Source organism: Haemaphysalis longicornis, unplaced genomic scaffold (assembly GCF_048455015.1).
Source record: "Haemaphysalis longicornis isolate Haplotype H1 unplaced genomic scaffold, Haemaphysalis longicornis Haplotype H1 scaffold_1, whole genome shotgun sequence".
In the NCBI taxonomy this organism is placed as follows: domain Eukaryota; kingdom Metazoa; phylum Arthropoda; class Arachnida; order Ixodida; family Ixodidae; genus Haemaphysalis; species Haemaphysalis longicornis.
In genome coordinates, this window is record NW_027526203.1 from 482743453 (window position 1) to 482757704 (window position 14252).

The window sequence follows — 14252 nt, forward strand, 5'->3', positions numbered from 1 at the left end:
ACAGCACGTAAAACGTCTCGCATACACATCCCTCATTAGGTCAAAACTGGAATACGCGTCAGCTATATGGAGCCCACTTCAAACTTACTTAATCAATGACCTCGAGTCAATTCAAAATTGCTCTGCCCGATTCATATATTCGTTATATTCTTATGACATAAGTTTCATCCTTGAAAGCCCAATCTGTATTACAGCCACTTTCCCTTCGACGCTCATAGCCACCCTTTCTCTGTTTCATTCGCTCCTCAACCGTCCGCCATACGCCATGCATTTCGCACCGCACCAGCCACCCCCTCCAAATTTTCCATTACCGCGCTACAACTGCTGCCTTCTTTCCCCGTGCAGCGAAGGACTGGAAACACCCCCCAAACCACGTCGTCACAATCGCCTGCCCGTCAACCTTGATTAAAAATGTAACCAGTCATCCCTGTCAGTGAGCCCTTATGGCAATGTTCTTATACCCACTATAGTCGCCCCTTATGTGGCAATGTTTTTATACCTTGTATACCCGCCCCCTATGTAGCACATTTCCTTGATGTCCCGATTTCAACCCCTTATGTGGCAAATGTTCTTTACATGCGCCCCTTCTGTAATACGCCCTCGTGGGGTCTTTAAGGAAATAAAATATCATATAACCGCTGCAGCATCCTCGGGATCGCAGTCACTCTGCTGCTGCCCCTGCTCCGTCACCCAAGAGTGTGTAGTAGCTGCTGTTCCACACGTTCAAGCACCATTTCACAACACAAAACCACGGCAAGCATATTTATTGGAGCCGATGGAAGAAAATAAATTGGGTGGTGTCATTTGTATTTCTGAAGCCTGTAAGTGAATGCTGAAGTTTTAGCCACAAAGTGTTTTTTGAGTGCGAAAATTGGAGAGTAGCTAATCCATTCCCTATTCCAGTAACGCATCCACATAACTGATTTATGCTTAACGCAGCCAGCAGTTTCGCAAAATGTTCCTTGTAAATGAGCATTGACTGTTTCATCCAACATTCTTATTGCTTTTAATTTGTTTTTCTGCAATGGCAAAAAAAATCCTACAGTCATTCCTGTCCTGTGTTGGTTTTTAGTACACAGATTATGTGATTCTTCGGCATTGAGACCTCGTTAGCAAGGAGAAAGATTGTGTTCCTAGGAATAGGATGAGGATTCCTTATTAACGTTTTCCGAAAAGGGCAGTGTGGTAGTCGTTTTCACAAGGAGCACGGCATGTCAGCTCGTGGGCCTCTAGCATAGTGCGTCATTCGCTTTCAGACCATTGGATCCACCGTTCCAGGCGACATTAACTTTCGCATTATGGATGCGGATGTCTTACCGAAGCACTTGATATTCTGCCTCTGAAAACTCTATAATGTCCTTTGTGAGCCTGTAATTATATTATGCTGTTATTTGATACTTTATTTCATACTAGTTGATGCGTATGTTGGAAGGTCATGCAGTCACAAAGATTGCGAGAGTAGTCAACTAAGACAATTGGGGCATTGTGCTTTCGTACATCCCGGAGTCGGTGCATACTGTGGTCTCATGATATTAAAACTTTCCCCGAATGATCTTGAGCCTGCCATACCGCTCCTTCTTGTGTAGGATTGTACCCATATTTTTGGTTGAGGAGACTTTTTATGCGCGGTCGATGGAGCGATGCCATGTCTATCATGGCGTGCAGTGGTTTCCTTTCAAAGGGGTGGGGGTGCCTATCTTTTCTTTTCTGTTTGGGGGTGCCTGTTTCTTTTCAAACGAGGTGTGATGGCCCCTCCCGATTTTGTGTTTACATCCACTTGCTTGGTGCTAGTAAAGTGCATTGTTTCTCCGATTTCTCGAAATGCGTTAGGAAGACACAAATTAAGGCCCTATTCATCGTCATTGTCACCAACACCCCATTTATGGCGACTGCAGCGTGGAGTCGCCATAATTGATCTTCACCCGTGATTGCCCTGCGCTTTCGGAATCTATTCTTTGCTCTGAATGCTGTTATTTTATCCCTCCATCGAGTAAATGGCTGTCCCCTTCTTCTAGACCTGTCTATGCATGTTCATTCTGTTACCCTGGTGGTTCACGCCTTGCTAGTTCATCTGATGGTCAAAATTGCGAGGGTGAGAACTGCTATATATGCTGTCCTAATGTCGGTGTTTCTTTCACTTTCTTTGGTGCGGGCAAATTTGCGGTACGGCAGGCTATGCAATATTCTGGTCATGATCAGTGTTAGCATGAGTCTTGTCGTTTCTTTTCTTTTTCTTGCGCTTTCTTGGTTGGGCGTTTTCCTTGTGGGCAATAATTGGTTAAAGATTTTCTGTTTTTGGTGATAGTGAGTTGGGAACTACCGGCTTGTCGAGAACCCCGCCGAGCATTCTTACGTGGCTGTTACCTGGGAGAATATTCGTACCTATTTTCAGGGTAAATTTTAACTTGACCGCATGGCGCCATCTGTCGTTTATCAAACCGAGCTTTCAGCGCAGACATAACTGTGGGAATATTGAAAAGTATTTTGAAAACTTATGTGATTAGAGTCTATACAGTGGGCTTTATTTTAACTATTTCCGGCTTATAATCTATGCCATGCTTGATTTCTGAGAGAACGGCGTTAATCCTTTGTGGCCTGTTTTAGTTAGGTCGCCCACTGTTGGCGCCGGCGTACGCCCCGTGGAAAACACAGCGCGGTGGCTCAGTGGGAGATTCTGCTTCCGGCTGCGCTTGCGTACGGACGCAGAATGTCGAGCTCCGCCCAAAGAGCGGCTTCGGCGGGCCTTTCGGCCCGCGGTAACAGGATCACTGCTCAGGATTCCGAAGACTATCAAGTTGTTCTGCCCCAGTTTCGAACAGGCCAGTCGGTGTTAAACACGATTTTCTTTCATGCCGACATGCGTGCACGCCCGTACCGGGTCGAGGATTTTCGAGATACCCTGGCTCGTCTGGCACTGCTCCCCGATGTTCTGGCATTGGGGGCATATCAGATGAATCACGTCTGGGCCGCGACGTTCAAATCAGCGGACGGCGTCAAGGAAATCCTGGCCATGAACGATGTCAAGGTAAAGGACCGGCGCTGCATCGTCATCGATCCTACGAACCAGGAAGTGCGGCTAAAGCTGCACTGGCTGCTCTACAACGTGCCGGACGACGTCGTTCGCGCTGCGCTGGCACCCTACGGGCGTGTTGGCGAGGTGCGTAAGGAGCGGTGGCGCGTTGAAGTCATTCAGGACAAAGGCTCGACGCTGCGTTCGGTGACCCTCAAACTGAAGACTGGCGTGACCATTGACGACCTGCCGCACGAACTTCGTGTGGCGGGCGACAAGGCCCTCGTCGTCGTCGCAGGACGGGCCCCGCAGTGTTTACGCTGCAACCTCAAGGGACATGTCAGGCGCGACTGTAAGGTGCCGAAGTCTTCCTCGTGTCGTCGCTTCGGGCATGACGCGAGCACATGCGTCAAGTCGTACGCTAGCGTCACCGGTCCAACGAGGGAAGTTGTCCTCCGCGAACACCTCATGGACGAGGCAGATGCGGAGGAGACGGCAGGAGTCATCGACGAGGCGTTGAAGGAGCCGACAATGGCGGGACGGGTTGAGGCCGAGGCTGGTCAGCGAGCTTCTGAAAAGTAGAATCCGGACCAGCCGAAGACGCCTACCCTACTTGCGGCATCGAACGAGGCCAGCGGTACCCGAACGGCGAGCCAAGGGAAGACCGCGGCGTCGGCTCCCGCAGTGGACGTCGCAGACATGGACCTAAATGGTGCCGCCACAAAGCGGCAGCGCGAAAGCAATGACACCGGGCAGGGTGATGAACTTCCCAGCGGCGACGAGCCGCCTACCAAGGCGGTTACAGTGAGACGTCCGGGCTCTAAACCGAAGACCAGCGTTCCCCCAGACCGAACGAAGCCACCGGCTACGCCCACTTAGCACGTCGCTTGAAAAGGTAGTCGGCATCCTTTGGCTCTCTGTTTTGGTTTTTGCTGTTTCTTCGAAGTGCCAACGAACTAATTGGAACTGGGCAGTTGTGTCGCGGGAGTATTTTTGTCGTGCCCCTGAAGTTTCTGGAGTCCATAATGTTGTACAGGGGGGTGAGAGGGGAGGGGAGGGGTTAGCGTTTATTGCAGGGTCTTTGAAGCCCTTAGAGGTTATAGTGTGGTTTGGGGGGTTTTGGGGGGTGTGTATGGAATGTTCAGAGTGTGCAAGATGTATTTTTTTGGTGGGTTGAATGTAATTGTTGCGCGAGAAGTCTGGTCCGTCATATAACATGGTTTATCAAGGCAAGCCTATGCGCATAGCCACGCTTAATGTCAGGGGGCTTGCTGATAGAAGGCGTCAAAACCAGTTGTACCGTCTTATGACAGATGAGGATCTAGATATAGTTGCTTTGCAAGAGACGAAGATTGAGAGGGAGGATCAGACGGACCGTATGGTGCGGCCATTTATGTCGTGCTACGACGTCTGTGTCTCGCACGCGGTGGGTTTATCTGGGGGTTGTGCGCTCCTAATACGGCGAAGTGTAGGGGCGACACCAAAGACCGTCACCCCGTCGGAGTCAGGACGGTTTGTCGTGTGTGACTTGGAGTTTAGTTCAAACGAATGGCGCGTTATTTGTGTATACGCCCCCACCAAAGTCGCAGAAAGGAAACGGTTTTTTGAGGAAATCCGTAAGTGGTGTAATACAGAAAGGCTAGTTATTTTAATGGGTGACTTTAATTGCGTGTGTTCCGCACGCGAAAAAAGTAGCTAGTCCACTTTTAGGGATGGAAGTACGGTGGTACTAAGCGATATAGTCGCCGAATTTGCACTGGAAGATGTAGGTGATAGCATGAGTAATGCTGGTTCAGTTTGCTATACACACTTCCAAGGCAATAGCCACGCGCGTCTAGGTAGGGTGTATTTATCTATAGATATTCTGCCGCAGTGTGAAAATTATAAAGTGACTTCTGTTTTGTTTAGCGATCACTGCCTGGTATCGTTAACGTTAGGTAGGATCGCAAAGCGGCGAAAGGCCTTTTGTTGGGGCCTGTGGAAAATGAATATGTTACTCGAAGACGAAGTATTCGTAGAGGCAGTTACCACATGTGGACAAAATATTTTTAGCGGCGAAGGCGACACAAACGTTATCTTTAAATGGGAGCTTTTCAAACAAGAGATAAAAATGAAAGCCCTGGAAAGATCGGGCGCACTTAGCAAGGAGGGCAAATGTAAAGAAGCTCTGCTTCGAAGTAGCCTTGATGTTTGTGTCAAGGAAGAATACAAGTCGCCCGGGACGTTCGAGGGTGATATTCCAACACTGAAGTTGCAGCTCGAGGAATTAGATAAGAAGTATCATGGTGCGCTTGTACGCGTGAGAGCTGAACGGTTCCTGCTTGGTGAAGCGCGGGCCAAACGGGCGCTCAGCTCTGAGAAAAGATATGCACATAAAAACATGATAGTGGAAATCGAACATGATGACGCACTGTGCAAGCATCGAACGTAGCTTCTGTGACTACTATGAGAAGTTGTTTGCTCGTCAGTCTATTGATGCAGTGCAGTTTGAAAACGAGTTTGTGTGTTTGTTGCCATGCCTGAGCGAAGAAAAAACAGCAAGCACAGAAAGTGATATTACAGTCGACGAAGTAAGGAGGGCTATTGACGAGCTGAGCCCAGGGAAGACGCCGGGTCCTGATGGACTGACCGCATCTTTTTATAAAAAGTTTAAGGATGACATTAGCCCTGTTTTACGGAGCGTCTACGCCGAGTCGTACAAAACAGGAGTGCTACCACCTTCCATTCTTGTGTCACATACAGTGTTTATACCCAAATCAGAGAATGAAAACAAACTGAGGCATATCTCTGCGTATTGCCCATTCAGTTTGACAAACGTTGATTACAAGGTGTTAATGAAAATATTAGCTAGTCGTTTGCAGACTGTAATAAAAGATATTGTGGGACCGCACCAAACGTGCGGAATAAAGGGGCGGTCGATAGTGACAAATACTCATACTGCCAGAAGTGTTCTCGAATGCTGTGACAGTATGCAGGGTGCTTTGGCCATGCTACAGGTAGACCTGGCAAAAGCATATGACCAGGTATCGCATGAGCTTCTTGTAGATATGCTACAGCATGTGAACGTAGGTTCTGTTGTTCGCGAGGGAGTGCGCATGGCGTGTACTCACCTTGTTCTAAACAAAACGCTAAGCAAACCCATTCAAGTTCAACGAGCTGTGCGTCAGGGTTGTCCATTGTCACCGTTGCTTTTTTGTTTGTACATTGAAGCCCTTTGTTTAAGTATCACAAGAAGTGAGAGAATCAACGGTTTTCGGTTAAAGTCCTCTGAAGTACGAGTGCTCGCCTATGCTGACGACATAGCCATTTTTTGCGTCGACAGGAGCAGCATAAGTGTTGCTGTAAACATCTTAAAAAGGTTTTGTAAATATAGTGCCAGTGGAGTCAACTGGACAAAAAGCTTGGGGTTCTGGCACGGGGACTGGGATTGTACGCCAAGTGTGTTCGAATGTATCAGCTGGCAGACGACGCCAGCTAAGCACTTGGGAGTGCCCCTAGAATATTATGAAGATACAGACCCCTATTGACGCAGACAGACTGCTGAACTACGCGAAAAAGCAGAGAAATGGAAAGGCACTGGCCTGTACATGTTCGCACGGGCATCAGCGTGCAACGTCTTTATAATCAGCAAAATATGGTATGTGCTTCAGGTGCTGCATTGTTCGCGGGCGAATGTACAGGTCTTGCACCGGGTGTTCGCAGTACTTATCTGGGAATCGGCCTGGGAAAGAACAAGCCGCACGAACCTCTTCCGGCGCGTGCGTGAGGGGGGCCTTTCTTTGTCCCATTTGTTTTTGCGGCAATTCGCCAATCTCTTTTTGTTCTTTCGTGATGTGAACGATCCTTTCTTGCGCACTGTTTGTCAGCTGAAGTTATCCAGGGCATTGCCTGAATTTGTTGTTACATCTGCACATATTTCTGTGGGAGCAATCAAGGGCTACTTCGCTGAGCACGAGGTCGCGGGTTCGATTCCCGGCCGCGGCGGCCGCTTTTCTGATGGAGGCGAAAAGCAAAAACGCCCGTGTGTACGAGATTTCGGCGCACGATAAAGATCCCCAGGTGGTCAAAATTAATCCGGAGCCCTCCACTACGGCGCGCCTCATCGCCTGCGTTGCGTCGGCGCGTTAAACCCCACAATCATCAATCAATCAAGGGCTACTTCCGTGAAGTGGTTCAAGCGACCCAGTTTTTGCGTGCACGTTTCAGTTTAGAGTACCTATCAAGCGTTACGCGGAAAAAGTTGTACCGTGATTTGGTTGACTTTGTGCTACCTGTGCCGTTGTACAGGACAATGTATCGTGCAGGGCCTGGGCAGGACGTGCTAAAACGTGTAAAACGTACGGTAGTGCCGCCTTGGGTGAAGTCTTTTTTTAAACTTCACGTGGGTGTGCTTCCAGTAAAAACGTGGCAGAAAGAAAAGGGCTTGTACCTTCCATGGGGGGTTGACTGCTACCCGTGTAAAAAACCCGAGACAGTAGAACATGTGTTCCTCGAGTGTTGGGACGGAGTCTTTTTCTGGGACGTGCTTCAGCGGACCTTGAAGAAGGACTTCCCTCTGGACGCACATGGGATCAGGTTCCTACCCATTGAGAGTGACAATGGGGTACCATACGACCTCGTCATGGTCCTGGCCCTGCACGGCATTTGGAAGTCGCGCATGGCGATTCGTCATCGTGACGTTGATGCTAAACGCTCGAAAGAGTATTTTGCTGATTCTATGCGAATTATGATCGAAGTCTGGAGGGCTCAACCTGACCCTTCGGAGTGGCTGTCCGTGATGGAGACTCTAACGGACCTCAAGCAATTTTAGCCGTTTTCTGCTAGCAGGGTTTTGGCTAGCAGTTTTTATCATTATTGTGTTTTCTTTGTTTGGATCCAGTGCTGCGTAAAATTATGGCAATAAATAAAAAAAAGCGGTGGCTCAGTGGGTAAGGCGTTGCGCTGCTGAACCCAAGGCCGCTGGTCAGTAAAAACGTAAATTAGACTTACCCAGTCTAATTTACTTACCCGGTTTTTTGCCAGCCTCGGCGGTCGTTTTTCTGATGGAAGCAGAAAACAAAAACGCCAGTGTGTCGGTATTTCGGCGCACGTTAAAGATACAAAAGCGGTCAACATTTTGTCGGAGTCTTCTACTACGGCATGCCTCGTAGTCCTCGAGTAGCTTCGGGGCATGAATTACCTGAAATTTATATTTTTGATCTTATGGTGGAAATCCGCTTGTGTGTGATGACGTAAGTTCCGGCCACGGCTGGAGGCCGTGTCTTCCGAGCATGCTACCACCGACTGGCCATAGAACAAACTTCACTGCGCAGGCGCGGTAACTGGTGAAAACGCGTGTACTTTGTTTCGTATCCGACGTTGTATCATTGTCCTCCTTTCCAAACTTGTGTTGCCGTAGCGCCACATTACAGGTTTAGCGGAGCCCCCGAATCTTGCTTCCTCAGTCGTAGCTTCCGGGTGGCAGCGGTGACGTATTTCCGTGGATGCCTGATGAGCACGGCTGATAGCGGACGGCTAGGAGCCACGGGGGAATAGAAAAATTAGCCTAATAACGCTATCGCATTAAGACATCGCGCGTTCCAAACTGTGCAGCAAAGTGCCGGCACGTGCGGAAGGAAAAGCAAGCACGAAAAAAAAATTAGTGCCCTCCCACCCTATGAAAACGGATGACCTGCGACGCCGCTCGCCCTCCACGGAGTGCAGGACACAAAACCCGCTTGTTTGCAATTTACGAGTGAGCATATTTCCTAGCCAGTTTTCTGAATGATAGAACCGAGCTTTACCTTAATGGACAAGCGTACAGCGGTCTCCCTCCCGCGTCGTACGCATCTATACTGTTTGTGTAACACGCCAACCCAATCCACTCTACCACTGAGGATACCAAACCGGTCGCATTGGGCTGTTTGACGGCCACGTTGAACCTCACGCCAACACAGAGGACATCTCATCAGAATGGACATGAAACCTTTAGCTGCGTGGGCCTGCCCTCCACTCCCACCCCGTGCACGCATAAACCGGCAACCGGTCACGAGCGGGTGCATAGATGTGAAAGACACTGTCGAATATGTCGCTCTGAAAGTCCTTCAAGCTGAACAAGTGATACGGGTCCCATACGCCAGTGTCGTATGGCACCCGCACATAAAAGGGAACATTAAATAAGTTGAAAGAATACACAGGAAGGCGATTTGATTTATCTACTCCAAATGCTCGCCCAACGATTCCCCGTCCCAGCTAATGTCTGATAATGGCATCCAGACGCTTGAATCACGCAGGCGTGGTTTGCGACTTGATTTTCTTTTTTGTTGCTGAACCGCAAACTGTCGATAGACCCATCCCCATACTTATCGTCATTTCCACCGAGACCAACTCAGCACTTCCAGTCTAATTTACTTACCCGGTTTTTTGCCAGAACTGACACGTTTATGTGTTCTTTTTTCCCTCTGACAGTGTCTGAGGGGAACACGTTAAACGAGCCATGTTCTGCACGCATTACTTAGTTATTGCATTTCTTGCTGCAGTTGAGTTGTTTTACTTGCACATGTATATCTACCATGTATCCTCCCTGCTTGGAGACAGTGTGGTCCTCAGTATGTACGAAATAAATAAAATAAATATTGGCCCACGTCGGCGTTCCAAGCGCACCAATTGCTGTTCATCCGGGAGGGATTTTCAGGTACTCGACCAGCCGGAACTTCAGGCGGCAACGGCGGCAGCAGCAACTTCTCGTTGTTTTTGCGCCCATTCAAGCTGATGTTCGGGCTGACGCTTCTTCAGTTTCCGCTCTTCTTCCTCCAAGCGAATGACATGCGTCCTCGACCTTTATTCTAGCGGGCACGCACGTGGGTGTCCCGTTCGCAGTCCAGTCGTAGGCATGTTATTGTATGTGCAACACACCAACCCAGACCCAAATCGCTCGATTGCGAAGGACAGCTGACAGGGTGCATTTAGCCATGAGACTCCCACTTTTAAGTATCCCGCCACCACGACGGGTATGTCATCGGTAACGGCATTAAGCCCTGCTCTGCGTTCATGCCTCCTCTCTCCAACCCCAACTCGTGCACGCTTAAAGTGGAAACCGGGGATGGGCGCATAGTTAGGCGTGAAATACACTGGTTAAGGGAGAGAGATCGAAAGACATTATATGCGGCCAGACTAAGATCTATTATTATTTTTCTGCCGGAAGAACTATGGCTAGCTGGTAAACAGCGGCCGCCGACTCGACTATGTCGCTCGGAATGACTTTCAAGCTAAAGAATTATGTGCTCTCGCTGGCCTTCCAACGGGACAAGTTGCTTTCAACCGAGAGGGATCCGCAACTAGTGGGCGACGTGGACTTCAATGCGGCAACAGCTGCGGCTACCTTCTCGGCGGTGATGGTGACTTTCGAGCGTTTTTACACCCATTCGCACTGCTGTTGATTCTCCGCAATCATCTGATAACGGCGACTGCGCAACTTGTGAAAGAGGCATCGGTGGTGGCGAGGGGAATAAGCATTGTGAAAGAAGGTCCGCCAGTGGCAAAGAGGAGCCCCGGAGCACCGCCGCCTTGTAAATAGAATGAAAACTGGCAAGGGGGGGGGGGGTGAGACATACACTGCTTCGCAGTAAAAACAAAGCGCCCGCTTGCGCTGTATCAGGCAGGGGGTGCACAAACACTGCGAAGTCCGGAAATTCGAAAACAAACCTCAGTTTAATTCATCAGGAGAGGAGTGAGAAAGGGTGGAGAAGAGCGTGATGGGTGGTAGAAGTGAGCGGATAACGGCACCACAGCCCATTATGGCGAATCACTGCTCTGCACTTCCGACAGCTTTCAGGTTGGGTGGAACAGCTTTAATTTTTTTTTTGTTTTCGTGTGTGCTTACAGCGGCTCCAGAGGCCCCAAATTCGTTTGAAACGCGAAGCGCCCGAAAACACGCTCTTTAACCCGGTAGTAGCTTAAGCAGCGGCGTAATGCGTAGGAGACTGATCCAATGAAATTTTGGGGATCGCGAAGCAAATTTCGAGAACTCGGAGCGGAAGGATGGTGTCCATATAAAAGGTGATTTAGGACATGCGAAGAAATACAGTACAAAAATAAAACACTAAACTGGACAAGACATCAATTCGGTATGCAGGCGGCGTGCGCTTCAAGTCATTTAATCGCTTTGTGTTTTTTTAACCAGCGTTCTTTAATTGGCACTCTTTGAGCGCAGATTTCGCTGCCCAGCTAACAGGAACGCATTGTACGACGACGCATCAAATTGTCGTGAAATTAGTAGTCGAAACCCACTAAGCGTGCTGCGTCACTTTTAAGAGAAGATTAAGTCTTCGTCGTCATTACGATAGGCGCGCCAATATCCCATCTACCCCGGAGGAAACCAAACATTTCGGGAAACAGGGAGACCCCTGCACCCTCCTCCTTCGTACGGCAGAGCCACTCATGTTTTCTGCGGCTGCGTCGTTAAAAATAAATAAGTGCTCGCGCCTGCGATGGGATGTGGGCTCAGTAGTCTGAAGAGCTCAGTAGTCAGAATACGTGTGCAGGCTGAACCGCCGTTGCCGGTAAAAAGCGTGCGCGACTTGATGTTCTCTCCTTTACACTTCCTATTTTTAATGCAAAAAACGATGGCAGGTTTTAAATGCTCGGGAAAATGTATGCTATCCCGAATGAGAGCTTGTCAGACGAGTCTTCAGGGCATTTTCTCCCGAGCGCCACTTTTAAGGGACAGACAACCGATTTTTGTCGAGTATATGTCCTCAATCCCAAATGAAGGGGCATTCCTTAAAGCACCTTAACGAGAAACGGTCTTGCTGATAACGCCCTAGAACTTTTTAAATCGAAATTTTTAGATCTACGAGCCGCACGTGTCCTCCCAAAAATCATGCTGGCAACCATGACATACAGTAGCGCAGCAACATACTTTTGTATGCATGCGAAATTAAAAGCGATATTTAAAAGCGTCCACAGTTAAAAAAATTGTGAACACCAGGCTTTCTTATTTTTTTGTGTTTTTTTTTTAAATTCACTAGTCTATTTTGCACGAAGGTGCCATCTGTTGGTATGGACGATGGGTAGAATCTAGCTTCACGTTGTGGAGGTAGGCAGTTCGATTCTCCCCGGGTGCGTCCTCTTTTTTTTTATTTTTTTTAAGCTGCCGTTGGCGTATGTGGAAACCGAAATCGAATATTTTGGCTTGAAAAAACGCCCCTGACTCAGGCAGAATCGTCAAGGCTCCTTTACTCGGTATGTTTACTGAACGCTGCGTTGATTTGGGCATGGATGCTCAGTTAGCCACACTGAGAGCAACCCAACGGCGGCGGGTGGCGTCTCCTAAAATATTTCGAAATAATGTTAAAAATACATATACAATTTAAACTTACACAGCCACTTGTGTTCAATGGTTTTCAATAAGTGAATAAACGTTTCAGCAGTCGCAGTAGCTGCTACATTTGCTGGTCACGTGACCGGGACACATATTGTAGTGTCAAGTTTCTACCCTACGAACTGCCACCCTTCCGATTTCAGAAGGTTTGATGCCAAATTAAAATTATTTCAGCCATTTTTTTAGAAATTGCTTGTGGTTATCGGCCTATATAAAACGCTGGCTTTCATTTGGGATAGAGAACATATGTACTCGACCAAAATCGGTTGTCTGCCCCTTTTAAGAAGCAAAAGCAGTTTCAAATGCTGCGGATACAGTTCACTGAAATATTCCAGTTCACTCTTGCAAGTAGGTGGCCTTTGGTAGGGGAAGAGAGGAATAGGGTATTGGGGGGGGGGGGCGGATTCAACAGACATACCTCGCCTGTATACGCTCCAGTTAACCGCTTTACGGAAAGCAAGACCTATGCGACGTTGTATGCCGAAAATGTTTGCGGTCATTAATCATTACAAGCATTCAATCAGTCGGTGTTTGGCCACGCAGCAGTTGTGTTTATCCATGTTCATGCGTTTTTTAACAAAGAAGAAACTTGGCATACGTCAGGATTCGAACCCAGAGACAACGAGTGGGAGGCGGTGACTGAATACACTATACCCTTTCCCCTCCAGTATTCCACAGCAGCGCCCCTTGCGGATTTCCGGTTTTCTTGCTTCAACGCCTCCCATTGAAAACGCCCTGGCTTTTGCCACTATTACAATATTATAGTTCACTGAAGTCCAGCGAAGCTGTTGTACACCACTAGACATGCTGTAGCCTGACGCATGAGTTCGGCGTATTGGGAGAGAACTGCTAGGTACTGCCTAGCCTAACGGATGCGTTCGGCTTCCATGAAGGGAAATGAGTTGTTGCACTTCACACGAGGGCTTCCAATGATGTCAACTCACCTTTTCTAGAGCAGCTGCAGGCCTAATCTTTACCAGGAACACCTGAGGGCGAGGGGGGGAGGGAATTTTTCACAGGTGTCTTATCAACCATCGTGCGGTTTCCATGCTTGTTTTGACTTGTTTTAAACGAATACTGAGATCTCTCTGTATGCATGATTGCAAAGAAAAATATGCCGTTGGCCTTCAATTGTTAGCTTGGGCTTTTTTTTAACCAAAAGCTGTCTTAGTGGGACCGACGGCGTCTTGTCAATGCCCTCGATCATTTCCCCGTAGACCGGTTGGTCGACCGAAAAGCTCTGAGAATATCTCTGGACACACGGCGCCTGCGTGAAACCGGGTTGCCAACGGTTACTTGAAAATCGCGAAAAAAAGGATGATTCTAGATAAGACCATACAAGCATAGATCACGAGGAAGAAGTACACTAGCATACCTTTGCTTCCTAAACCACAGATCGGTATACATTTGGATAGCTCTTAGATGCGTTTACCTTGTGTGCGAAACATCGTCGCATGGGTTCGGTCTTCATTCGAGGAGGAGGGAGCCCCGTCAAGCTAACCAAATTAACTTTTTTCCCTCTCTTCCTACATCATTGTGGATGAAAAATAAAGGCATTATTATTATTATATTATTATTCAACCGGGAGCCTTCTGGAAGTACATTCATTCAAGATCTAGTAAAACTAAAGAATCTATTCGTTTACTAGACTCCAACGGCAATGAGGTTGCGGAGGTGGCCGACTGCTTTGCTCGTCAGTTTTCTTCTTTTTTTGGAATTAGCGGTGGCAGTGATAACAGTAGCGCCCCTTGTCACCAGGGCGGTAACTCTGGTTGTTTCCAACTGGATGAGAACATCGTGCGGACCAGTATCAAGCGGCTAAAGCCCTCGCTTTCTTGTGGACCAGATGGTATTCCTGGCGCCATTCTGAAAACGTATGCA

At 48.3% G+C, this 14252-nt stretch overlaps 1 protein-coding gene across 1 annotated transcript; it reads left to right on the forward strand.

Annotated features, from left to right (window-relative positions):
* The first annotated feature begins 2678 nt into the window (after positions 1-2678).
* LOC144173834 (uncharacterized) lies at positions 2679-9755 on the forward strand. The gene is made up of 2 exons (XM_077702100.1): positions 2679-3905; positions 6661-9755. The coding sequence occupies exon 1, from the start codon at positions 2708-2710 to the stop codon at positions 3590-3592; it is 885 nt and encodes a 294-aa protein (XP_077558226.1). The 5' UTR covers positions 2679-2707; the 3' UTR covers positions 3593-3905; positions 6661-9755.
* The last annotated feature ends 4497 nt before the right edge of the window (positions 9756-14252 follow it).